Source organism: Bufo gargarizans, chromosome 7 (genome assembly GCF_014858855.1).
Source record: "Bufo gargarizans isolate SCDJY-AF-19 chromosome 7, ASM1485885v1, whole genome shotgun sequence".
Classification (NCBI taxonomy): Eukaryota; Metazoa; Chordata; class Amphibia; order Anura; family Bufonidae; genus Bufo; species Bufo gargarizans.
This window is the reverse complement of record NC_058086.1, coordinates 188,095,954-188,121,389: the sequence shown is the minus strand read 5'-3', so window position 1 is coordinate 188,121,389 and position 25,436 is coordinate 188,095,954. Positions and strand designations below refer to the sequence as shown.

At 42.7% G+C, this 25,436-nt stretch overlaps 1 protein-coding gene across 4 annotated transcripts in view; it reads left to right on the top strand.

Annotated features, from left to right (window-relative positions):
• LOC122943017 (interferon-induced very large GTPase 1-like) overlaps nt 1-25,068 on the top strand; it is a 42,529-nt gene extending 17,461 nt beyond the window's left edge. For all 4 annotated transcript variants that reach the window (XM_044300372.1, XM_044300371.1, XM_044300370.1 and 1 more), the window contains one exon: nt 16,805-25,068. In XM_044300372.1, the coding sequence (XP_044156307.1) occupies nt 16,815-23,537 (6,723 nt within the window). In that variant the 5' untranslated portion in view covers nt 16,805-16,814 and the 3' untranslated portion in view covers nt 23,538-25,068. The remainder of the gene's footprint in view (nt 1-16,804) is intronic.
• Nucleotides 25,069-25,436: the final 368 nt, after the last annotated feature.

Sequence of the window (25,436 nt, the reverse complement as noted above, 5' to 3'; positions counted from 1 at the left end):
CAGTGCTACAGCCAGGATGAAGGAACGCCCAGGGACAGAAGCTGATGTCTCCTCCCTTGTGCAAAGATAGTAGCAATTAGCATACATCGCGGCAGACGGTAACAGGGGCCACAGCGGGCAAACAGAGCGGCACCCAGATATAATAGTAAGTGCAGGGACATCCCTGGGCGCCGCTCTACATGTCCTGTTAAATAGTTAACAAAGTCCAGACACATGAAAGGTCCTCTTTAACTGACTACAACAATTCTCCCATTGTTTTCGGAAAACTTCTCCCTTCTGTACCAACTGTAGGTGATCTGGGCGGTGCGATATGTGGGTGGGACTGTGTGTGGCTTGTGGGTGGGCAGGGACACAGAGGCCCCATAGTCTACTATTGCACTGTGGCCCCATGAGTTGTCAGTCCGCCCCTGGGCAGCAACCACTGGGGTCAAAGATGACGCAGGACCATCCCCTTAGATGCTGCTGTCAATACCAGCTGTGGCATCTGTGGGGTTAGGCAGAGAGAGTGCGCTCCTTCTACCTTCAAACTGGAGCTCCCAAGGAGAAATCACGGGGCCAGGGCAGCCTATGACAGCCTGTGGCCTTCCATAGGTTCCCAGGCCTGTCATGACTAACTGCCTGTAGCTGCCTGAAAAGCCGTGCCCAAGGCATGGCTCAGCAGGCAGTCTCTTAGAAGCCCATAGACTGTAATAGTATTCAGTTGCAGTCTATGGGACAAGTGATCAGAAGATCGAAAGTTCAAGTTCTCTAAGGAGACTAAAAGTTACTGTGTAAAAAGTAAATAAACAGGAAAAGAACAAACATAATAAGTATCGCCACATCCCAAAATGCCCAAACTTATAATCTAAAAATATTTCTCCTGCATAGTTTCCTGGACCCAGTCCTAAAGGTGTTAAACAATCAAAGTGGCCTTGGAGATTTAGTAGTATTGTAGCCAACTCATCCAAACAGTTGGACACACTAGTCAGCAATTTATGGTACATCCTAGCAATAACATTTGTCTAGTCTAAGCATTGCACGGGTCTTGTGGAGAGCGGGGGCTTGGCATATGCTCTAGCGGTCGAGATGGGAAGAAGCAACGATTTGGGCCATTTAACCCCTCAGATGCTGCAGTCAATAGCAGCTTGTAAGTGGGTTAGAGGGAGGGGCTACCACTGTCTCCCATCAGCACTCCGAAAATGAGATCTCTGGATGCTGATGTATTTGCATTGAAGCCTGGTTCATAATGAAGGCCCCAGGCCTGCCTCCGTATCAGGGTACTCCTCTCTGGTGCAGCCTGCTGGTGAAGATCAGTATTGCACTGACTATAAGACCCTGTACTGCATAAGCAGTAAAGTATAATAGAAGCAATCAGAAGTTAAATAAACTTTTAATAAATTTTTAAAAAATCTGCAAGTTAAATTTTCTTTAACAAATTGCAAAAATAAAATCCCCACCACATATTTGGTATTGACCTGTTTTTTGCTTATTTGCCACCAAAAAGAAACAGAATAAAAAGCGATCAAAAAGTGTTCTGTACCCAAAAATGAAATAAAGGTTTTTTGTTAGTGCAAAAAAAACCAAAAAACTGCTTGGTGTTGCTGTAATCATACTGACTCAGAGATTAAAATCATAATGTTATTTATGCCTGAAAAATAAACGCCTGAAAAATGATAACGTAAAATTCAGTGGCTGTATTTCAGTCTATTTCCCATCCCCCCAAAACACTGGTTAATAAAAGTTTATCAGAAAGTTATGTGTATCCCTTAAAATGGTGCCATTAAAAACTACAACTTGTCCTGCAAGAAACAAGCCTTCATACTGCTCTATCTATAGAGAAAAAATAAAAAAATAAAAATGATAGCTATTGGATAGCGACAATGAAAAATAAAATTATAAATGTCTGGTCACTAAGGCCCAAAACATGCTGGCCACTAAGGGTTTGAATCATTTTTATTTTACAGCTTATTCCAATTTGCTTTTATTATTTTTATACTTCGCACCTCTATGCATTGACTTATGCACCACTAGGGGGAGCTAACTGCATAGCAATGTATCATCATTATGATCATAGGATACTAAAGCCTAGAGTGTATGGGCTCACAGGAGATTTATGCGGTCATTTATCAAACTGGTGTAAAGTAGAACTGGCTTAGTTGCCCATAGCAACCAATCAGATTCAACCTTTCATTTTTGACAGCTCCTTTGGAAAATGAAAGGTGGAATCTGATTGGTTTCTATGGGCAACTAAGCAAGTTCTACTTTACACCAGTTTGATAAATGACCCCATTAGTTCCTGCGAGGAGATCGGGTGACGATGAGACAGGAGGTAGTAAAAAGTAGTGTTTTGGAAAGCGGTAATTTTGCAATGTCTGTGGGAATTTTTAAAAGGAGTTTTGTGTGGTATTTTTTGCACGTTATTCACCTGACCATGTACACAACTACCCCCCCCCACTGATGTGAATATATGAAACTGGAGATAGCAATGATATGTCATGGAGCCTGACAGATATAAAGCTGAGGTAATTTAACATCTTCATTTTATCAGAACCCCATTATTCACACCTCCCAATCATCCCGGATCCGGCGGACAGTCCTGATTTGCAGTGGCGGTCCTGCAGTATGTCCCTCTCTCAGCTGTCTCAGTCCTCGATTTGTTCAAAAACTTCTGTTTGTAATGCTTTTTCCGTACAGCATTAGGGCACATGTACACAAACATATTTTCTTTCCGGGTCGGCTCTGTTTTTTGCACACTGTATACGGGACCATTCATTTTAATGGGTCCGCAAAAAAACAGAAGTTACTCCGTTTACATTCCGTTTCCGTATGTCTGCATGTCCGTTCCGCAAAAAAATAGAACATGTCTTATTATTGTCCGCATTGTAGACAAGGATAGTGCTGTTCTTTTAGGGGCCAGCTGTCTAGTTCGGTCGTGTACATAAGCCCTTAAAATGTATTGACTCCGTGTAGGCAAACTTCGTATTGCCCGAATTTGTGCAAGACTTCCGTGAATTACTACAGTAAACTTATCTGTGTATTTAAAAACATTTTAAAATAGGAATCCGAAGTGGGCTTTGGTACTGGCTGGTAACCTTGGTAAGAACACTTCAGATTCCTATTTTAAAATGTTTTTATAGATGCAGATAGGAATAACGTAGTAATTCACCGAAGTCTCGCACAACTTCAGGCGATACGAAGTTTGCCTACAAGGAGCCAATCCATTTTAATGCTGTATGGAGGCAGCATTAAAAACAAGTTTTTGAATGAATCGTCTTCGGATCTATGATCTGAAGCTCCAGTTGATCGAGCCTAATTGTAATGGTGAAGTAGGGGGCCATCCGCTCCCTGCTTCAAGATTCAGCTGCCGGTACTCCCACAGCATCACGCTGCTGGTCTGTGTAGGAGAAGCGTGCTGGCCGGGAATCAGCTTCTGCTCCTCCTACACAGCAAGCATGATTTGTGACAGCATCCTTCTACTGCTGAGGAATGCTGGCAGCAGAGCTGTGATCATCAGGGGAACCAGGTGAGTATTTACTGGTTTATTTGTCTTTTACTTCCGGTGAAGGGGGCACATACCTGAGCATAACTACAGTGAGGGGGCATATCTTGGCAAAAGTGCTGTGAAGGGGGCACATATCTGGGTGTAGCTACTGTGACAGGGGCACATATCTGGGCATAACTACTGTGAAGTAGGGAATATCTAGGCAATAACTACTGTGATGGGGTATATCTGGGTATCACTACTGTGATGGGGCACATATCTGGGCATAACTACTGTGAAGGGGCACATGTGAGCATTACTAGGGGGCACATATGGGCACAATTACTGTAAGCGGCATAATGTGGGCATAACTATTGTGAAGAGGAAACATATGGACATAATTACTGTGAAGGGGCACACCTTGGCATAACTACTGTGAGGGGGCATATCTGGGTAAAATTACTGTGATGGGGGCACATATCTGGGTATAACTACTGTGAAGGGGCACATGTGAGCATTACTACTGTGAAGGGGCACATCTGGGCATGACTACTGTAAGCGGCATAATGAGGTTATAACTACTGTAAAGGGGATACATATGGGCATAACTACTGTGAAGGGTGCACAGTGTGGGCATCACTACTGTGTGGTGGCACAAAGGGGGAATAATTACTATGTGGGGGCATTACAGGGACTAGATATGCATAGTGCAGTGGCCAGGTTTCGGATGGTCCCAATGTTAGGCTGAGTCCCCTGGACACCATTGAGGCGTCACCATGTGTTGCTGCTCTCTGGAAGGGATGGTAAGACGTGGTGCAGCCCAATTGGAAATAAGACCATAGAGTCAGGGTCTGCAGTAAACCAGTATGCTTTTTTACTGGAGAAAATCAAGTTCAAAACAATACAGGCAAGGCACAGAGCTGGCTTCTTCAGTCTCCTCATAGGCAACAGAAGGGTTTGATGCTGAGGAAAGGCCTGATTTAGCTGTCCCTCTCTCTCTCAGAAAGCTGGTGATACAGGGTCTGTGGCTCAGCATCCCCATCTAAGCGGCTTTTAGTCACTCATGCAGTCTGGAAGAGTCTCTTCTTCTATACCCTGATCTCTAACTGCAGAACACTAGGGGCTCTGACTGTTCTCCTTATACATAGTTTCTGGCTGAACTAGAACCTTCTAATGCTGAGAGGTGGAGTGGAGAAACACAACCCAAACAAATACAATGTTACAATTCTGGTCTCTCATAGAGACTTTCATTAGAGCTTCAATGATACCTACAGACACAGCATTTTTTCCAGACAAAAACAAGTCTTTAGACATAATAACATAGCTAAAACAGACATCCAAAAAGACAGTCTGGTTTTGGTGATAAACAAGTTTAGCTTTTTCCCTCCAAAACATGCTTTCCTTAAATCTTATGGTAACAATGGAAAATTACAACTTCTCATTATTAGCTAGAAAGTCCCACAAGTCTCTCAGTATTCATTCACCATTTCCACAGTGCTGTGCAAACCTAGTGCAAATGAACAGGATATATATTACAATATACCATATATATAAAATGCAGTTACACGGTATTAAACAGTAAAAGTCAGTGCAAGTTAACCCTTTAAAGTGAAATAAAGTAAGGAGCTGATGACTTTGCATAGGGGAAACAAGGGCAAATGTCCACCAATGTCCACACTTCAAAGTATCCCTGCTCCAGAGCACTACAATAGTTATGCTTTTAGAGGCGTGGCCTAGTATGGAAAAAAAATTGATGTGCACTGCAAATATTGTCCCTCTTTGCAATTTTCTAAAGTTGGGTGGTATTCTCATCACTAGGGTTCTGATGGTATCCTGCAAGGGGAGGAGGGGGTCTGCATGGCTCATTATAACACCACTGTTGTTTTATCAGCACAGGCTTCAGTTGCGGCCTAGTAGAGGACAGTAGGTGATCTCTGTAATGGCACTATTCAGGTAAAATAAACTTTGGGAACATGTACAGCTCCATGACTTTGGCCAAATGATTACTTTTTAGTTTTTGCCTGGAGTCACCCTTGATGGTGGTCATACATACATCCCAACCATCCTGAATCTGGCAGGACAGTCCTGGATTTCTGTGGCAGTCCCGCATTCCAAGGGACAAAATATATCCCGCTCTCAACTGTCTATGCATCCTTAGGACGCAGAGGCAGTTACGCGTAAATGCAATGGAAAAGCACTATTTAACTGCCTGCATTTCCCAGCAGGTACCATGTAGTCACACTTCCTGCTGCTGGGCAGTGTAGCTGGAGCGTGCAGGCCCGGGAATCAGGGTGTGCACTCCTCCTTACAGCCCAAAAGGTACTATGTGTGACATCATTACTGCTGGGGAGCACAGGATATGCTCCGATCATCAGGGGAACGCCTAGGTAAGTAGTTTTATATTTTATTGACAGAGGCACTACTAAAAGAGGAAGGGTAAAACTACTGAAATGGGGGCACAAAAACTACTGAAAGGGGGGGCATAGTGAGGGCATAACTACTGTGAGGGGCACAATATGAGCATAACTACTGAAATTTGGGAACAATGTGGGTATAACACATAACTACTGAAAGAGGGGCAGGATGTTTGAATAACTACTGAGTAAGCACAGTGTGGGCATTACTACTTTTATTTGGAACAATTGTGCATTACTACTGTGAGGTGGCACAATATGAGCATTACCATTGTGTGGGGGCATTAAGGAGACTGGGTGAGATTGGGCACATATAGATATGTATTGGGTAGAGTTAGAGGAATGGTTTAGTATACAATTTGCCACAGCACCACTGCAATTGTGTCTCCTTGTTGTTTTGAAAAGTTGGGAGGTACGCCAATCTCACCTGTCTCCACTGTACACTGCTGCAGCCAATCACAGGCCTCAGCAGTGTATGGAATTAGACCAATGAGTCAGAATGTCTTGAAAGGGAGAAGGTGACGAAGATTTATCAAAACTGGTGTAAAGGAAAAAAATCTTAGTTGCCCATAGCAACCAATCAGATTTGACCTGACCATTTTTCAGGGATCCTTAGGAAAATGAAGGGTGAAATCTCAATGGTTACTATGGCAACTAAGCCAGTTTTCCTTTATACCAGTTTTGATATATCTCACCCCCTACGTGCTTTTATTATTTTATCAGGCTCCCAGCAGTTCCCTATAATAAGAACATATCTTGGATAATTATTTTAAAGGAGTATTCCAGTTTCATGACACTGATGACATATCTTCAGGATACATAATCAACATTGGATCGGTGGGCTTCCAATTCATGGCACCCCCACTGATCAGCTGTTTGAAGGGGCGCAGCGCTCGTGCTTTTCACTGTTTACCAGCACAGTCTGCACCCTAGTGCCAGTGCAGTAAATTTACTGCTTTTTATCGTATTTACTTGATAGGTAATCAGTATCATGAAACCAAAATACCACTTTTACCCAATGCCTTTTCATTCTCCCTACCAGTTGCTGATTGAAGTAGGCACCTGTTCACTACAATTCCAGACTTTAACCACATATGTAACAGGAACCTACTTCGCTGTAGTGCAGAGGAATGCGCTCATTAGACTCCAGCAGCAACATAAATATAACCGGCTGCTCAGATACATTGCTGAGCGACTCCAGACAAAATGATGTTACCGACAGCGGGTGTGGAACCACTGTGTCAATCAATACGTTTGACTTTGTACTAAACCTAAGAGTGTTAGCCTGGCAGTCCCCTGGTATTCACACTTTAACTCCTATACAGGGATCTGGAGTAATGGAGTAGCCCCTGTGTTCTTGACAGCTCACCCATGGGGGTCAGGGACACTTCTGTGAAGCGCTGAGGTATTAGGAAAAATCATAGTCAGGGACAGTCCAAGTTAAGGAGAAATACGAGAAACAATCCAAGGTCAAGGCAGGCAGCAAAAGGTCAATACAGTGATGAGGCACTGATTGGGTGTCACGGAAGGTGTACAGGAAACAAGACAATACAAAATTAATATATGACTCACTGGATCCAAAACTAAGGAACAAAAAGGGAGACCCCTGCATCAGACCTGGCACTCTCCCCGACTGCTCAGCCTATGCGAAAATCCCAATGGTAGATGATCGCATATCCTCGTACCTCGACTGTATAACACCTGAACACCCTATAATAGTGAGGGGACACGACCACCGGCTCCCTACACTAGACACAGAGGGAGTCAGGGCAGGGGCGTACCTAGAGCATTTGGCACCCGGGGCGAACCCTTTGTTTGCCCCCCCCAAGAAAGTTAAGAAAACATGCACAAACTTTTTTCAATGTTTTCAATAATAATTATTACAAATTACACCCCCTTCCTTAATAACACCCCCCCTTAATTACACCCCCCCTTAATTACACCCCCTCCCTCCCCACCTTAATTACACCCCCCTTAATTACACACACCCCCCTTAATTACACCCCCTCTCTTCTCCCCTTAATTACACGTTCTCCCTTAATTACACCCCCCCTTAATTACACCCCCTCCCTCCCCACCTTAATTACACCCCCTCCCTTAATCACACCCCCCTTAATTACACACTCCCCCCCTTAATTACACCCCCTCCCTCCCCACCTTACCCCTCCCTTAATTACACACACACATCCTTTAATTACACCCCCCCTTAATTACAAACCCCCACTTAATTACGCACACACACACACCTTAATTACACAATTATTTACTCACATTTTGATGATGCCTCAGGCTCCGTCCGACCGCTGGTAATGGATCCTTCCGCTTCTTTAAAAGATCCGTGAAGGCGGCGCGGCGTCAGCGTCGTGACGTCATGTTGCGCGCCGCCGCAATAATCCTTCCACAGAAGCCGGCGCCTGGCGGAGTCGCGTCGCGCTGCAGCAGTGGATGGAGGGGTGACTCCGTCATGGCACCCCCCTTGTGAGTGACACCCGGGGCGGGCCGCCCCCCCGCCCCCCCCTTGGTACGCCACTGAGTCAGGGTCACCTGGGATCCAGCAAACAGAAAATCACAAATAAATGTACAGCACTTATCTTGTAGAAGACTGGAAAATAGGATCAGCATGCACACACACTCCAGGAAGTTGTATAAGCCGCACACTAATGCATTATGGGGAGGAATTTAAAGGGATGCAATCAGTCCAACTACATGACAGCTGAGAGAGGCTAACAAGATGAGGAACTGAAAACCAAGACAAAGAAAACTCAAGGAGGAGGTTCTGAAAGGCTTCTGTCAGAGCTTCTCAGCTGTCTGGTTGTGACAGTACCCCTCCCTCTTCGAGTGGACTCCGGACACTCAGAGCCCACCTTCTCAGGATGGGACCTATGGAAAGCCCTGATGAGATGAGTGGCCTTAATGTCCGTCACTGGGACCCACATCCTCTCCTCAGGACCATAATCCTCCCAATGAATGAGGTACTGGAGAGAACCGCGGACAAGACGAGAATCCACAATCCTAGAGACCTGAAATTCAAGATTCCCATCAACCAGAATCGGAGGAGGAGGCAAAGGCGAGGGTACAATGGGTTGAACATAAGGTTTCAATAAGGACTTATGAAAAACATTATGGATCTTCCAAGTCTGAGGAAGATCAAGACGGTAGGCAACAGGATTGATGACAGACAGGATTTTGTAAGGCCCAATAAACCTAGGACCCAACTTCCAGGAGGGAACATTCAATTTGATATTCTTGGTAGACAACCACACCAGATCACCAACATTCAGGTCCGGACCAGGCACACGTCTCTTATCTGCCACACGCTTATATCTTTCTCTTATGCTCCTTAGATTATCCTGAATCTTTTGCCAAATAGATGACAAAGACGAGGAGAATCTGTCCTCATCAGGTAAACCAGAAGACCCCTCTCCCGAGAAAGTCCCAAACTGCGGATGAAACCCATATGCACCAAAAAATGGTCCCCTGACGACGGTTATTTAAAGCAAACTCAGCAAGGGACAAAAAGAACACCAATCCTCCTGATTCTCCGCCACGAAACAGTGCAGAGATGTCTCCAGATTCTGATCAACGCGCTCTGTCTGGCCATTCGACTGTGGGTGGAAAGCAGAAGAGAATGACAACCGAACCCCCAAGCGAGAACAGAAAGCCTTCCAGAATCTGGAAACAAACTGCGTTCCCCTATCAGAGACTATGTCTGAAGGAATACCATGCAATTTGACAATGTGATCAATAAATGCCTGCGCCAGCATCTTAGCATTGGGCAAACCAGGAAAAGGGATGAAATGCACCATTTTGCTAAAACGGTCCACCACCACCAGAATCACAGTCTTCCCCGAGGAACGAGGCAGGTCCGTTATGAAGTCCATGGACAGATGTGTCCAAGGACGGGAAGGAATGGGTAAGGGGAGGAGAGGACCTGATGGCCGTGAATGAGGGACTTTGGCACGAGCGCAAGTCTCGCAGGCTGCCACAAAACCCTCAACCGACTTACGAAGCGCAGGCCACCAGAATCTCCGAGCGATGAGATCCACTGTGGCTCTTGCCCCCGGGTGCCCAGCAAGGACCGTATCGTGGTGTTCCTTAAAAATCTTGTGTCTTAAGGCGAGAGGCACAAACAACCTCCCAGGAGGACAAAGATCAGGAGCCTGCACCTCTGCCTCCAATTCAGGAAAAAGAGCAGAGACCACCACACCTTCAGCCAAAATGGGACCCGGGTCTTCAAAATTCCCACCTCCCGGAAAACAACATGACAGGGCATCTGCCTTCACATTCTTAACCCCAGGGCGGAACGTGACAACAAAATTAAACCTTGAAAAGAACAAAGACCATCTGGCCTGTCTCTGGTTCAGACACTTGGCTGACTCCAAGTAGGCCAGATTTTTATGGTCAGTAAACACAGTAATAGGGTGTCTGGCTCCCTCTAGCCAATGGCGCCATTCCTCAAAAGCCAACTTGATGGCCAACAATTCCCTATCTCCCACATCGTAATTTCTCTCTGCGGAGGAGAGTTTCTTTGAGAAAAAGTCACACGGTCGCCATTTGGCAGGAGAGGAACCCTGAGACAAGACCGCACCCACACCCACCTCAGAAGCATCAACCTCAACTATGAAGGGTAGAGAAATATCAGGTTGTACCAAGATGGGAGCGGAAGCAAAACTCTCCTTGATATTAGAAAAGGCCTTACGCGCCTCTACCGACCAGTAAGAAAAATCTACCCCCTTTCTGGTCATATCAGTGAGTGGTTTAACAATAGAGGAATAATTCAAAATAAACTTCCTGTAATAATTGGCAAAGCCCAAAAAACGCATCAGCGTCTTCTGATTCTCAGGAAGCTCCCACTCAAGCACAGCGCGGACCTTCTCGGGGTCCATGCGAAAACCAGAAGCGGAGAGAAGAAACCCCAGGAATTGAATTTCTGGAACCGCAAACACACATTTTTCCAGTTTCGCGTATAATTTATTCTCCCGCAGGATGAGCAAGACCTGACGTAAGTGTTCCTTATGAGTTTTGAAATCAGGAGAAAAAATCAAAATGTCATCCAAATACACTAATACAAATTTTCCCATTAAATGATAAAAAATGCTGTTCACGAAATGCTGAAAAACGGCTGGGGCATTCATCAAACCAAAAGGCATAACCAAATTCTCAAAATGGCCCTCAGGGGTATTGAAGGCCGTCTTCTATTCGTCTCCTTCTCTGACCCTGACCAGGTTGTATGCCCCTCTTAGATATAACAATCTGGTTAAACAGGTCCGGGATCAGAGGAAGCGGATAAGGGTCACGAATAGTGATACTGTTCAGCTCCCTGAAATCCAGACAAGGTCTTAAAGAACCATCTTTTTTCTTAACAAAGAAAAAAACAGCGGCAACAGGTGACTTCGAGGGTCGTATGTGTCCTTTTCTCAGACTCTCCAAGATATAAGCATGCATAGCGACCCTTTCAGGTTGGGAAAGATTATATAAATGAGATTTAGGCAACTTGGCGCCTGGGATGAGATTAATAGGGCAATCGTACTCCCTGTGCGGGGGCAAATCCTGAACTCCACTCTCAGAGAAGACATCCGAAAATTCAGAAAGAAAAGGTGGTACAGTCTTAGTAGAAACCTCAGAAACAGATGTCGTGAGGCAATTCTCTCTGCAAAAGTCACTCCAACCATTTATTTGCCTCGCTTGCCAATCAATGGTGGGGTTATGTTTAGTGAGCCCGGGTAGCCCCAACACAAGAGGAGTAGGTAATCCGCTAAGGACGAAACATGACACATCCTCAACATGAGCATCACTCACAATTAAACGAATACTGTGAACTATGCCCTTTAATGATTTCTGAGAAAGTGGAGCGGAATCAATAGCAAAAACAGGAATATCCTTTCCCAAAGTGCATACCTGGAAACCATGAGTTATTGCAAAATGATTATCAATGAGATTGACAGCTGCTCCACTATCTACAAAAATCTCACAAAAAATGTTCTTGCTCTCTAGCGTCACCCTGGCAGGCAGGACAAAACGGGAACTACAAGCAAACGGAAAACCTTCACTTTCCGCCTCAACCCTGCCAATAGTAACAGATGGAACATTTTTAAAAGATTTTTTCCTTTTTGTTTCTTTATTACTCCCAGAAAACTGCCTGAATCTCCTAGAGGGACAAACAGTTGCCAAATGATTTATACCTCCACAACAAAAACAAACCTTCCCATGCGGGCTGAATCTTCTATTGTCAGAGGCAATCAACCCCAGCTGCATGGGCTCCTGCTCAGAAGGGGCTGACAGCGACTGAGACCCCTGCACACAGAATGAGACCGCTGCACTGTCCTGGGACTGAGTATGACAGGAAGGAGAGATCTCTCCTCTCTCTCTAAGACGCCTGTCAATACGAACGGCCTGAGACATAGCAGAGTCCAAGGAGATAGGCCTCTCATGAAAGGCAAATGCATCTTTCAATCCCTCTGAAAGACCATGGCAAAATTGACTTTGGAGTGCAGCATCATTCCAACCAGTATCAGCTGCCCATCGCCGAAATTCTGAGCAGTATATCTCTGCGGATTGTTTACCCTGGCATAACAGACGTAGTCTAGACTCAGCCAAAGCAACACGATCCGGATCATCATATATCTGACCCAGGGCTAAAAAGAATTCATCCACTGAACGGAGGGGCCGTGCCCCCACCGGCAGCGAAAAAGCCCACGACTGAGCGTTACCCCTGAGCAGCGATATAATGATCCCCACCCTCCGTTCCTCATCACCAGAGGAATGGGGAAGAAGGCGAAAATGGAGTTTGCAAGCCTCTCTGAAACGCACAAAATTCTCACTACCCCCGGAGAACGTATCCGGGAGCGAGATCTTAGGCTCAGAATGAACTCCATGAACGCAAGCTGAACCGGTCACTAGAAACTGAGAAAGAGTCTTACGGAGATCAGCTACCTCCAATGAAAGACCCTGGAAGCGTTCAGTCAAAAGTGAAACCGGATCCATGCTTGAGACGGTTTTGGCGACTTATAATGTCACGGAAGGTGTACAGGAAACAAGACAATACAAAATGAATATTTGACTCACTGGATCCAAAACTAAGGAACAAAAAGGGAGACCCCTGCATCAGACCTGGCACTCTCCCTGACTGCTCAGCCTATGCGAAAATCCCAATGGTAGATGATCGCATATCCTCGTACCTCGACTGTATAACACCTGAACACCAGTTCAGTAAATTTACAGCTTTTTATCGTATTTACTTGATAGGTAATCAGTATCATGAAACCAAAATACCACTTTTACCCAATGCCTTTTCATTCTCCCTACCAGTTGCTGATTGAAGTAGGCACCTGTTCACTACAATTCCAGACTTTAACCACATATGTAACAGGAACCTACTTCGCTGTAGTGCAGAGGAAGGCGCTCATCAGACTCCAGCACCAACAGAAATATAACCGGCTGCTCAGATACATTGCTGAGCGACTCCAGACAAAATGATGTTACCGACAGCGGGTGTGGAACCACTGTGTCAATCAATACGTTTGACTTTGTACTAAACCTAAGAGTGTTAGCCTGGCAGTCCCCTGGTATTCACACTTTAACTCCTATACAGGGATCTGGAGTAATGGAGTAGCCCCTGTGTTCTTGACAGCTCACCCATGGGGGTCAGGGACACTTCTGTGAAGCGCTGAGGTATTAGGAAAAATCATAGTCAGGGACAGTCCAAGTTAAGGAGAAATACGAGAAACAATCCAAGGTCAAGGCAGGCAGCAAAAGGTCAATACAGTGATGAGGCACTGATTGGGTGTCACGGAAGGTGTACAGGAAACAAGACAATACAAAATGAATATATGACTCACTGGATCCAAAACTAAGGAACAAAAAGGGAGACCCCTGCATCAGACCTGGCACTCTCCCTGACTGCTCAGCCTATGCGAAAATCCCAATGGTAGATGATCGCATATCCTCGTACCTCGACTGTATAACACCTGAACACCCTATAATAGTGAGGGGACACGACCACCGGCTCCCTACACTAGACACGGAGGGAGTCAGGGTCACCTGGGATCCAGAAAACAGAAAATAAATGTACAGCACTTATCTTGTAGAAGACTGGAAAATAGGATCAGCATGCACACACACTCCAGGAAGTTGTATAAGCCGCACACTAATGCATTATGGGGAGGAATTTAAAGGGATGCAATCAGTCCAACTACATGACAGCTGAGAGAGGCTAACGAGATGAGAAACTGAAAACCAAGACAAAGAAAACTCAAGGAGGAGGTTCTGAAAGGCTTCTGTCAGAGCTTCTTAGCTGTCTGGTTGTGACATTGGGTCAGGCAGAGGTGAATCAGACTCAGAGGTCAGTACACGGGCAGACTAACGGAACAGAACACCTTTGCCCAGATCAGGGACTAGCAAGATACAAACACCTATTGCTCAGGCTCCCTCCCATAGGGGAAGGTGCCTTAAAAACCCAGGGATGGGGAACCTAAGGCTGGGGAAAAAAATTTGAGGGGGTGGTGTCCCTTTTAAAAGGCAACGGAAGTATGTGCTCCCTAGAGACAGGATGGAGAGTCCTATGCTGGCAGGAGGCAGGCAGAAGCTTGCAAGAAAGAAGAACAAAGGACTCAAGTAGGTGGACCCGCTGCAGGCGGTCAGCAGAGGACTAGCACCTTAACTGCAGCAGTGCGAGTAGAGATGTGCCGTGACTGCCTGGAGGAGGTGGACACGAACTAACAGAACAAAATTAAAATGCTATTAAAAGGGTTGTCCAGCCAAAAAAATGCATGGTCAACAGAATTGTTCAAAAATAAAAAAAACACCCACCTTTCATAGTGCCCTCTATTCTAGCGCTGCATCTCATGGTGGTGCCTGTGAAACCAGAAATGAATAGCAATGATTGTTCATTCTTGCACACATGACCACTAAAGCTATTGACTGGCTACAACAGTCTCTGGATCAAGAAGGTCCCAATCAGGAGTTGTGCTACTGGAACAGAGGGTGCTTTGAAAGGTTAGTTGGGGGGGGGGTTAAGTCTTAGAGTGAAAAATATGAGGCCTTTAAATCGTACTTGCCAGCTTACAGTAGTACTGGACGTGCTATGTCCAAGCCAGCCAAAGCACCTTCAGCTCTGCTGGATGTGGAGGCTACAGCTTGGAGTCTCTGAAGCCAGCAGCCAGCAGAGTTCCTTGGATTAAGCTAGAGTCGGACTACAAAGAGAAGTTGTGACATACAGTAAAAGTAAAGTTATACAGAAAGCTTGTCAGTACCGCAGAGCTAGAGAGCAACAGATGTAGCAGTTTTAATGCTAAAGTCTGCTGGGAACCAAGACAAAGCCTGAAACTGTTAGAGGAACATTTGCCAAAAATAAAACGGTTATTGAACTTCATCACAAGGTCTGGACTCAAATCATTTCTTCAAATCCTTCAATTATTCACTCCTTTTTTCTGCCTTTGGAAGGCAACGCCTGGTGTCCAGCGTATACAGATAGGAGCACTGTGACACGTGCACAAGTACACTTAAAGGGACATTCTAGGCCACCCTATACCACTCGGCCATTCCTACACCTGGGTACCACTAACACCATTTCTTTAAGGGATTCTGTCCCATTTTTACTTTGTAGCAACTGCCATCACGAAAACATTTACTTTAAGGGACCCCTTGCCGTACACCCTGACGACTGCAGTAGCATCCTGGTATCACATACAGTTAGAACTCAGGAAGTGCATAAGCTATGAGGGATATTTGACAGCTCTTCTGGGAGTCCAGGATGTCTTACCTTTTTCCATTTGCTAGATGTTCTAGGAGAGTTGTCAAGAATTCTATAAATGTTTAAAGGGAATCTGTCACCTACTTTTAGCATTTTAAGCTTTCAACATTCCCATGTTCAATAAAGTACCCTTTTTCCTGCAGTGGTCTTCTTACTTTATTTCGTTTTGTCATTTTGATAATAAAGCTCTTTTACTGATATGCTAATGAAACTCCAAGGTGCCCAGAGGGGCGGTTTTTTTCTCTCTGGAGCCCAGTAATGCCCCCCTGCAGTTCCCAGCCCTTAATTTGAAGCCCAAGAATGCCTTCTGATCCTGACATAACCTCCCACAGCCCCAGCAAACAGTTCCGCCCCTTCGCCACGTCATCTTCTACCTTCAAGAAATGCCCCGTTCTTCTTCCTGTCGGCCACCAGAAATCTCGCGCAGGCGCAGTACCGCTTGCGGCCTGTGCCTGCACGATCCTCAAGCTCCTTGACGTCACCGAGCCTTTTGAGGTTGTTGCCCTCAGGAGCTTGATGATCGCGCAGGCGGTACTGCGCCTGCGTAAGATTTCGGGCGGCCGACAGGAAGAAGAACGGGGCATTTCTTGAAGGTAGAAGATGAGGGGGCGGAACTGTTTGCCGGGGCTCATTTGCATATATTAAAACAACATTTTTCTCAGCAATGTGGGCAAATATGAACATGGGACCAACACAGATGCCTTCAGCTGCCAAGCGCACATGTAACAGGTCAGACAGTGTCATAGGTAGAAATCTGCTGACAGATGCCCTTCATAACAAGAAAATAACAGAAATGGATATGCTGATGTTGGGCTTGGCTCCTCCACACACAGGTCAGGGACTGTGCCCCTGAAGATAGATGCTTATATGGGTTTTGATTAATGCATTTTTTAAATTAGGTAATAAAAACATCCTAGGTTTAAAAAAATAAAAATAAAACATTCTCATGATCTAGATCCACAGTGGGGCACAGGTATTCAGTAAGGAAGGCATAACATTATTGTGCCTACACTTTAAAATCTGCTATAGATAGATTATTATAAGAAGAACGTATTTATCTCTTGTGGTAAAAACTAATTTTAATTAATACAGTATTTTAAATTACAGTTTGATCTCATATCCTAATAAAACATTTTGGGAATTTTCATTATCGTAACCTTTTTCATTATTTCCTTTCAGCTCTGCGGAAATGTCAGGACATCACGATGGGAGTTCTTCTGATGTTGAGCTTGTCAATAGACTTAGAGAAACTGGCTTGGATCCCGAATATTGGCTCAGTGTGCTTGAAGAAAACCTGGGCATTAACAATATACAATCAATAAAATACATTCAGCCTGAAGACTGCTCGCTACTAGAGGAGAAGACCCGTTACCAATGGGAAAAAAGAGCTTTACGTCAACTATGCAATGTGCCAGATAGCAGTACAAATGTTAAGGAAATGCAAGAGAAGCGATGTCAGGTAATGAAAGAAAAGAACGAACAAGCATTACAAGTAATAACTGAGCTAAAAACATTAAGATCTGAAGGAAAAGATCGACATGATGAAATGGTCAAGCAGAGGGAAGAAGAAATTCGTAAAGCCCTAGAAATACCTTCTGATTGTTCAGCACCACCTGAGAAGTCAATAGTGGATCTTATAGATTACTATGAAAAACAGATTAAGTTCATGGATGAATCATTTAAAAAATCTGACAATATAAAAGATGAAGACCTCCTTAGATATGCTTCTGGGGGTTTGGCACTTGAAGGAATTTTCCAAACAAAAAACATTAATGATGTGTTTCAGAAACGTGAACCACTGCTATGTATTCCAGAGGGTTTCCAACTTCTTGGACCAGAGCAAAGTCCAGTTTTTCAACAAAAGGAATTTACATCCCAAATAGAGGAGTCCAGTTTTAAGAAAACTGTTGAAAAAGTTGGTTTAAGTTTAAGTAGCTCAGTTAATTTTAGTTTCATGGGCTTCGGTCTAAAAATCGGTACAGATTATAGCAAAGATTCAGAATCTGATAAAACCAGTAAACAGTCTAGTCAACAACAATATGTCTGTACAACAAGATACAATTACATCCCACTAGCATCCTGCTACTTCACTAAGGACCAGATGAAACTCTCGCAGAGTGCACTAAATGCATTAAAAGAGATTGAACAACTAATTGCCATAGATTCAGGTAAACAAGGCATAAGAATGAAATGTACAGATTTTTTCCAGAGGTTTGGCTCTCATGCTAACCTAGGCCCTGTACACTTTGGGGGAATATACTGGTGGAAAGCTTCCATGGAAAGCATTACATCTAATCAGATGCAAGAAGCTAAAAGAATGACATCAGAGGCACTAAACTTCTATGTTGGTGCTAGTTATGCTGGAAGTGGAGGAGATTTTGACTTAACAAAAACAAATACATATGGTTCCATTGATCAATCAACAATCTCCAAATTTCAGAAAGATATTCAGTTCTTCTCCACCAAAACAGGGGGTCCTTCAGAAGTTGATTCTCTCTTTCATTGGAGATCAGGTCTTATAACAAGTAACAAGACATGGAGTGTCATAGATCGTGGATTTCAGAAATCAAAAGAAAATCTTTCTCAGATAACACTTTCTCTGTCATCATCTACAGAAGAACAATTCCAAGCTAAGATAAAAGCTACCCAGCATATCGGTTGCTCACTTTATTCGTTTTTAAAAACTATGAGGAAGACAAAACAAAAAGATTCTGAATTACTGGTGCTCCTCATTGCAAATAACTCTGGATACTGTGTAAAAAATCTCTACTTTCGTAACATTCTAGGACGGAATGATATAGATATCTTGCAAAACAACATAGAAGAAGTCCATAAAGAATATGCAAACCTGAAAGGTCAATGTGCTGAACGGGCACAAGCTTTTCTCCTGTACACAGGGTTAAAATTTTCTGGTGTTTACAAAGAAATGACTGCTCAACAGAAAGCAGACCGATTGAATTTCATGAAAAGTCATCTAGAAGGTCATATCTTATCTAATGTTAAAAAAATCGTTCATCAGCATTCTGAATTTTATGATTGGAGCAAAATGGAAGATAATCTAAGAGAATTTGCCTATGGAATTGTATTAAGAAAGGAGTTTAGCTCAGATGAAATTGCCAAAGAGCTGGAAAATATCTGTCAGGATGAAATTAGACTTATTAACACTGATGAACAAATTGACAGCAGCAACATGGACAAAGACTTTTTGCAATTGTTAAAGAGGCTTGACCTTGTAAAATATTATCCACAAAAAATGAAAACGGCTGATTTTCATAAGATATGTAGATCTTCTATGTCTGAAACCCTGACTTTAGGAGAACATCAACTTTCCTTCCATTATCTACAAAAGTTGCTCATGTTGGACTATCGTGCTAGATATACACAGTACAAACGTGCTAATGATCTCACTCAAAAGAATATAGTGACCATAAATGATAAAGTTGATAAAAATGACATATCGGAAGATTTCTTAGATGATTTCCTTGATGACAGCAATGAGGAATTTGAAAACCAAAGTGCAAACCAAGAGCAACCTATTCACCCTATGGATGTGCAGATGGCAATTTTTCATTGTGCTAATGACTTTATGAGGCAGTATATTTACACAAAACTTTCACTTTGTCAGTTTGCTGTACCAATGTTGGTAAGAAATCCCAGCACAAAGCTCATTGAGTTTCCTCTGTGGTCTTTTCAAGAAGTTAAAAAGAAATGGAAAGCAAAAAGTGGCGCGAACAGGGATGATACATCCAGCAACAAATGTGTTACTGAAGCTGAAACTCCTATTGTATCTTTCATTCGCTTTGGTCCATCAGCTTCTTCTAAGTCACAAATAATCAACTGGCTGATCAGTAAACAAAGACATGACATCTTCTATCACCGCCATTGCAAGGGAAGTACGAAGAACTCTTTGCTAATGAATGGCATTACAGAAATTGCTTGGTATTGCCCAGGTGGGAAGGATGATGATGCATTTGATGACTGCATTGCTTTTACCAATCTACATGGTGATGCTAGAGAACATGACAAACAAGTAAAATTTTTAGAGCAGATTTCCTCAGTCATTGTAGTTTTGTTCAATGATAGAGATGCAAGGGAAGGACATGGTAAAATTGTTCTGCAGCGATTAGTGAGATCTCCCACACCATTAATCTGTCTTATTGCAGACAAGGAATGTCCTCCACCAAAACCTGGTACTAAAGTAAAAATAGGGTTAAGAGACAGAAATGAAGCAGATATGGTAGACATAGTAGCTACTACAATACAATCAGTATTGACCAGTTCAAATCAAAGACCCTCTCTTAACAAATGTGCAAGCATTGCCAGAAGTCATGGATTTATAGTGGATGTGGACAAAGAGCAGTGCAAGCAAGGAAGAGACCATGCAGAGGTTCTACTGTCCCTACTAAAAGAAAAAAAACTCTCAGCTATAAAGGAGTCATTTCTGCCATTGCAAGGTGATCTGTGGCATATGTGGTGCACAAAAGATAAGGAACTCACTAGGCTCAAGAGAAAAAATAATTTGAGCATTGAGCAACAGCGAAGTGACATTGAGTCTCAAAAACAAGCGCTAAGAAACAGTCAAATACAAAAAGCTTTTCCTTTAAATGACTTTATGAGATCTCTCCTAAATATTCTACACTCAAATGCTCAGGGCTCAAAATTATATTTTCTGCAGTGGTTTAAAATGTTTTTGGATGATTTGTCTTCAGAAACATTATCAACTCTCTATCATGAATATCATAATGTTTGGTCAGATTTAAAAGTGGAAAAGCAAAAGGGCAAGAATAAGCGTGTAATACAAAAAATTGAAAACAACCTGGAACAACTATCAACCAAGATCAACATCTCAACATTTGGGCTTGAACATATTCTCAGAGAACTGGCACAAATTTATGAAGCATTAGAAACATTCCCTGAAAAAGATAAAAGCTTTTTCACTTTGCCTAAAATTGCAGCACATCTTATGGTTTCAGGGTATCCATTAGAGCTTATGGATGGCGACGCTGCACATGTACCATTGAAGTGGATAGGAGCTGTTCTGGATGAATTGATAGGACTGTTAGGAGATAAAAAGCTGTATGTCCTTTCTGTACTAGGTATTCAGAGTACAGGTAAATCCACTTTACTCAATGCTATGTTTGGCCTCCAGTTTGCAGTGAGTGCTGGCAGATGTACTCGAGGAGCGTTTATGCAACTTATTAAGGTTGATGAAGAACTTAAACAAGAACTAAAATTTGAATACGTGCTTGTTGTAGACACCGAAGGATTAAGAGCTGTAGAACTATCAAAGAAGAATTCGGTGAACCATGATAATGAATTGGCTACATTTGTAATTGGCCTGGGTAACATCACTGTAATTAATATTTTTGGTGAAAATCCTTCCGAAATGCAAGACATTCTACAGATTGCTGTCCAAGCATTTCTCAGAATGAAACAAGTGAACTTAAGACCAAGCTGTTTATTTGTTCATCAAAATGTTGGTGAGATCACAGCCAAAGAAAAAAACATGGAGGGAAGAAGAAGATTGCAAGAGAAACTGGATGAAATGACATTGTGTGCAGCGCAGCAGGAGCAGTGTGATGTCACTTGTTTCAATGATGTCATTCAGTTTGATGTCAACACTCATATTCACTATTTTGCCCATTTGTGGGAAGGTGACCCACCTATGGCCCCTCCAAATCCAAGTTACAGTGAAAATGTCCAAGAGTTAAAGAAGATCATACTCCAGTCAGGGAAACAAGAAGAACATGCAAATATTTTGAGCATTTCAATGTTTAAAGCACGTGTTAATGATCTATGGAATGCGCTGCTTAACGAAAACTTTGTTTTTAGTTTTAAGAATTCTCTTGAAATTGCTGCTTATAACAAACTGGAAACTAAATACAGTCAATTGGCATGGTCTTTAAGAGAGCACATGCTGACGCTTCAAAGCAAAATCAACAACCAAATTCACAACGATGTGATAAAATCTGTAAATGTGGGTTCTCTAACCAAGGAATTTGAACCGAAATACAAAACTATTCAGGAAGATCTGAATAAATTTTTTACAGAAGAAAAAGATAGTGAGATGTTAGTGCAATGGAGAGCAAATACAGAAAATAGACTCTCTACTCTTAAAAGTGATATCATAGAAGAGATGAAGAAAAAAACTGATGAACTATTGACAGCAAAAAATAATAGTGCAAAAATGAACATTTTTAAGGAAAAATATGAAGATGAAATGTTTAAGAAAAGCAAAAACCTGGCCTTGACTTTGAAAGGAAGAAACCTTAATGATGAGGAATTGCAGGAAAAATTTTATGACATGTGGAATGCCTTGATTACTGAAGTAACTAACACAATAAACATGCCTGAGCGTCCTGAGATCCACCTAGACTTAGAAAATGTTTTCCTAGAACGCTTCAAAACAGAAACCAATCTTGTTGATACAATTCGTGATTCTTATAATTGGAAGGATTTTCTTGCAGTGTTCTCCAAGTATATTGAGGGTAAACGAGGATTTTTTTCAAAGGTGTTTTCCTCTGGAACACTCAGCCATGATGATCAAGACAAGATAAAACATACAACATATATTCTAAAGAAGCGAGTTGATGAATATATTGTAAAAAAAGAGCAAGAGATAATGGATTATCAGTGTATCTATTTTCATGAAATTTTGAATACGATTAACAAGGAAATATACACCATGCTGGATAAAAAGTTTAAATTTTTGACAGAATATAAGCTGTATGTGTCACTGTTCTTGTGCCAAATTGCCGCCAGAAGATTTGTCCGCATTTCAGATGCTTTTAGAGAAGCTAACAATCCTCGTGTTTACTTGGAAGGTAAAAAGGATCAATTCTGGCAGAGTTTTAAAATCTCCTGCAAAGAATCAAAGGAAACTGCTTCACTAGCCGAATTATTGTGCAATACATTAAAAGGGTCCATCCAACAAGAAGTGACAGAAAAGGCTGCACTTGAGTTAGCTGGGGACATGAAAAGCAATGATCCTTCTTTAAATGGGAACCGATCAAAACTAGACTACTGTTTACTTAAGTCACTGGCAGAAAAGGAACGTTTCCAGGATTACATTAACTACATCAAAGATCCTAAATCAGCAGTTCAGGCCTTTATCAAAGAACGTGTTCACGTGAACTGTAGTAACAAGACAAAGATTTCTGACATTTTCAACATTAAAGTGGATCTTTTTCGACAACTCGTCTCAAAAGCTATCGATAAGTCAACTGCGGAGGTTACAGACAAGCGTGGAAATGTTAAATCCTGGCTGGAAAGTTTCTGCCAAGGGCTTCAAAATGAAATGAAGCTGTCCTCAAATGACTTGAAAAGTATTCAATACCAGAACATAACTGATATAGGTTTCCTTAGGGAGGCAATGACAAAGGCTTTACAAATAGTAGTGAAAAACCTCAAAGATGAGTTATCTGCATGTGATCTACAAACCCTTAAACAAAAGACCTTCACCATTTTATTTGACCAGTTTCCCGGATGCTGGAAAAAGTGTCCATTTTGTCACGCTATTTGCACACATACTACAAGTACACATGATGGATGTCACAGTATGAAGTACCATCGTCCAAGTGGTTTAAGAGGTGAGAAGTGGCATCGTACCAACCATTTTGCCACGGATATCTGCACTACTGTAGTATCAAGTAATATATGGTACATAGAAGATGACAATGAAAGTATACGTTTTCCCTACAAAAACTATAAAACTGCAGGACCCCCTTACAGTGAGTGGTCTATTACTCCAGACAACTCTGCCTTATCCTACTGGAAATGGGTGACCTGCCGTTTTAAATCTGATTTTGAGAACTATTATAATTTACAATTTCAAGGCAGAGGTGAGATTCCTTCACAGTGGAGAAATATAACCAAGCAGGATGCCATTAGAGAGATAGAAAACATGATGTAGTAAACTAAAAAAATAAATCAAGTTGTCTTCTTAAGATGACTTTTTGCCGTGAAACCGCCACGGCAATATAATTATAATATGATATTGTAATTACTAGTATTTTTTTATGTAAAATGATGTGTAACAGGTAATATGGGTTAAGCATATTGGCAATGATACCAAAAATGGATGAAATGTATAAACAGCTCAAATCTTAGGTTACTTTCACTCTAGCGTTTCTATTTTCCGGTATTGAGATCCGTCAAGGGTTTCAATACCGGAAAAAAACGCTTCAGTTTTGTCTCCATTCATTGTCAATAGGAACAAAACGTAACTGAACAGGACGTTTCCATCATGGGATGCGGAGCAAAACCTTTTAACTCTGACACTATCTGATACATAGGAAAACTGATCTGTCCCCCATTGACTTTCAATGGAGTTCATGACGGATTCGTCTTGGCTATGTTAAAGATAATACAACCGGATCCATTCATAACGGATGCAGATGGTTGTATCATCGATAACAGAAGCGTTTTTGCTGAGCCCTGCCGAATCCAGCAAAAACGCTAGTGTGAAAGTAGCCTAAAATGGGGTATTAATATGGATGAGTGATCATAAAGTGGTTGCCCATTTTAGACAAGGCCATTTTGCTAGGAGAGGTCGAGGAACCATAAGCTGATCACAGGATATCCCACTGCTGGAACCCTCTGATATCAGCTACAATCTGCAGAAGAATCCAGAAACAAAGCAGGCCAATTATGTATTGCACAATACCTACTAAAATCAATGGGCTGTCCAGCTGGTCTCCAGGCTTCTAAACAGGTGACACTCACCTATTAACTCGATGATTATATTTGAAAGAACATTTAATAATTTAAATGAAGTGATGTGATAATCAGTGTGGAGACCACTATCAAACTATCAGCTGATCCAATGTTTGTTATTCTACAACTTTCTTAAAAACTTGGTAAAAAAAATATTAGAATTTAATGCTGAGTATAAAATAAAACATCTAATTAGCCTTCAGGTATTTTCATTTAAAGTGGTTTCTGGGGTTCAGAATTTCGATGTTCTGTCCTCAGGATGGCACCCTCTGCCTATTAGCTGTTTAAAGGGGCCATGGTGAGCGCTGTGGCCTCTTCATTGTTTAGATTCAGCAATGCACTGCCAAAACTAATTAATTTAGACATTTTCAGGAGAATGCAACATAGCTGAAGTATAGTGCACCACCGCTGGTAGTAGACAGCATGCAGGTGGAGTCCGCAGTGTCCATATCAGTGTCAATACATTATTCGGACCCCAACTGATCTCATTCTGATAATAGGCCATCAGTATCCTGATCCTAGACAACCCCTTTAAATCTATACTTGATATGTAAATAAAACTGTGTTTGCTGTGTTTCCTTATGATACAATGCTGAGTAAACTTGTTAGGGCTCTTTCACACCTGCGTTCTTTTCTTCTGGCATAGAGTTCCGTCGTCGGGGCTCTATGCCGGAAGAATCCTGATCAGGATTATCCCAATGCATTCTGAATGGCGAGAAATCCGTTCAGGATGCATCAGGATGTCTTCAGTTCCGGACCGGAACGCTTTTTGCTGCGATTTTTGCTCCGGCCAAAAATCCTGAACACTTGCCGCAAGGCCGGATCCGGAATTAATGCCCATTGAAAGGCATTAATCCGGATCCGGCCTTAAGCTAAACATCGTTTCGGCGCATTACCGGATCCGACGTTTAGCTTTTTCTGAATGGTTACCATGGCTGCCGGGACGCTAAAGTCCTGGCAGCCATGGTAAAGTGTAGTGGGGAGCGGGGAGCAGTATACTTACCGTCCGTGCGGCTCCCGGGGCGCTCCAGAGTGACGTCAGGGCGCCCCATGAGCATGGATGACATGATCGCATGGACACGTCATCCATGCGCAT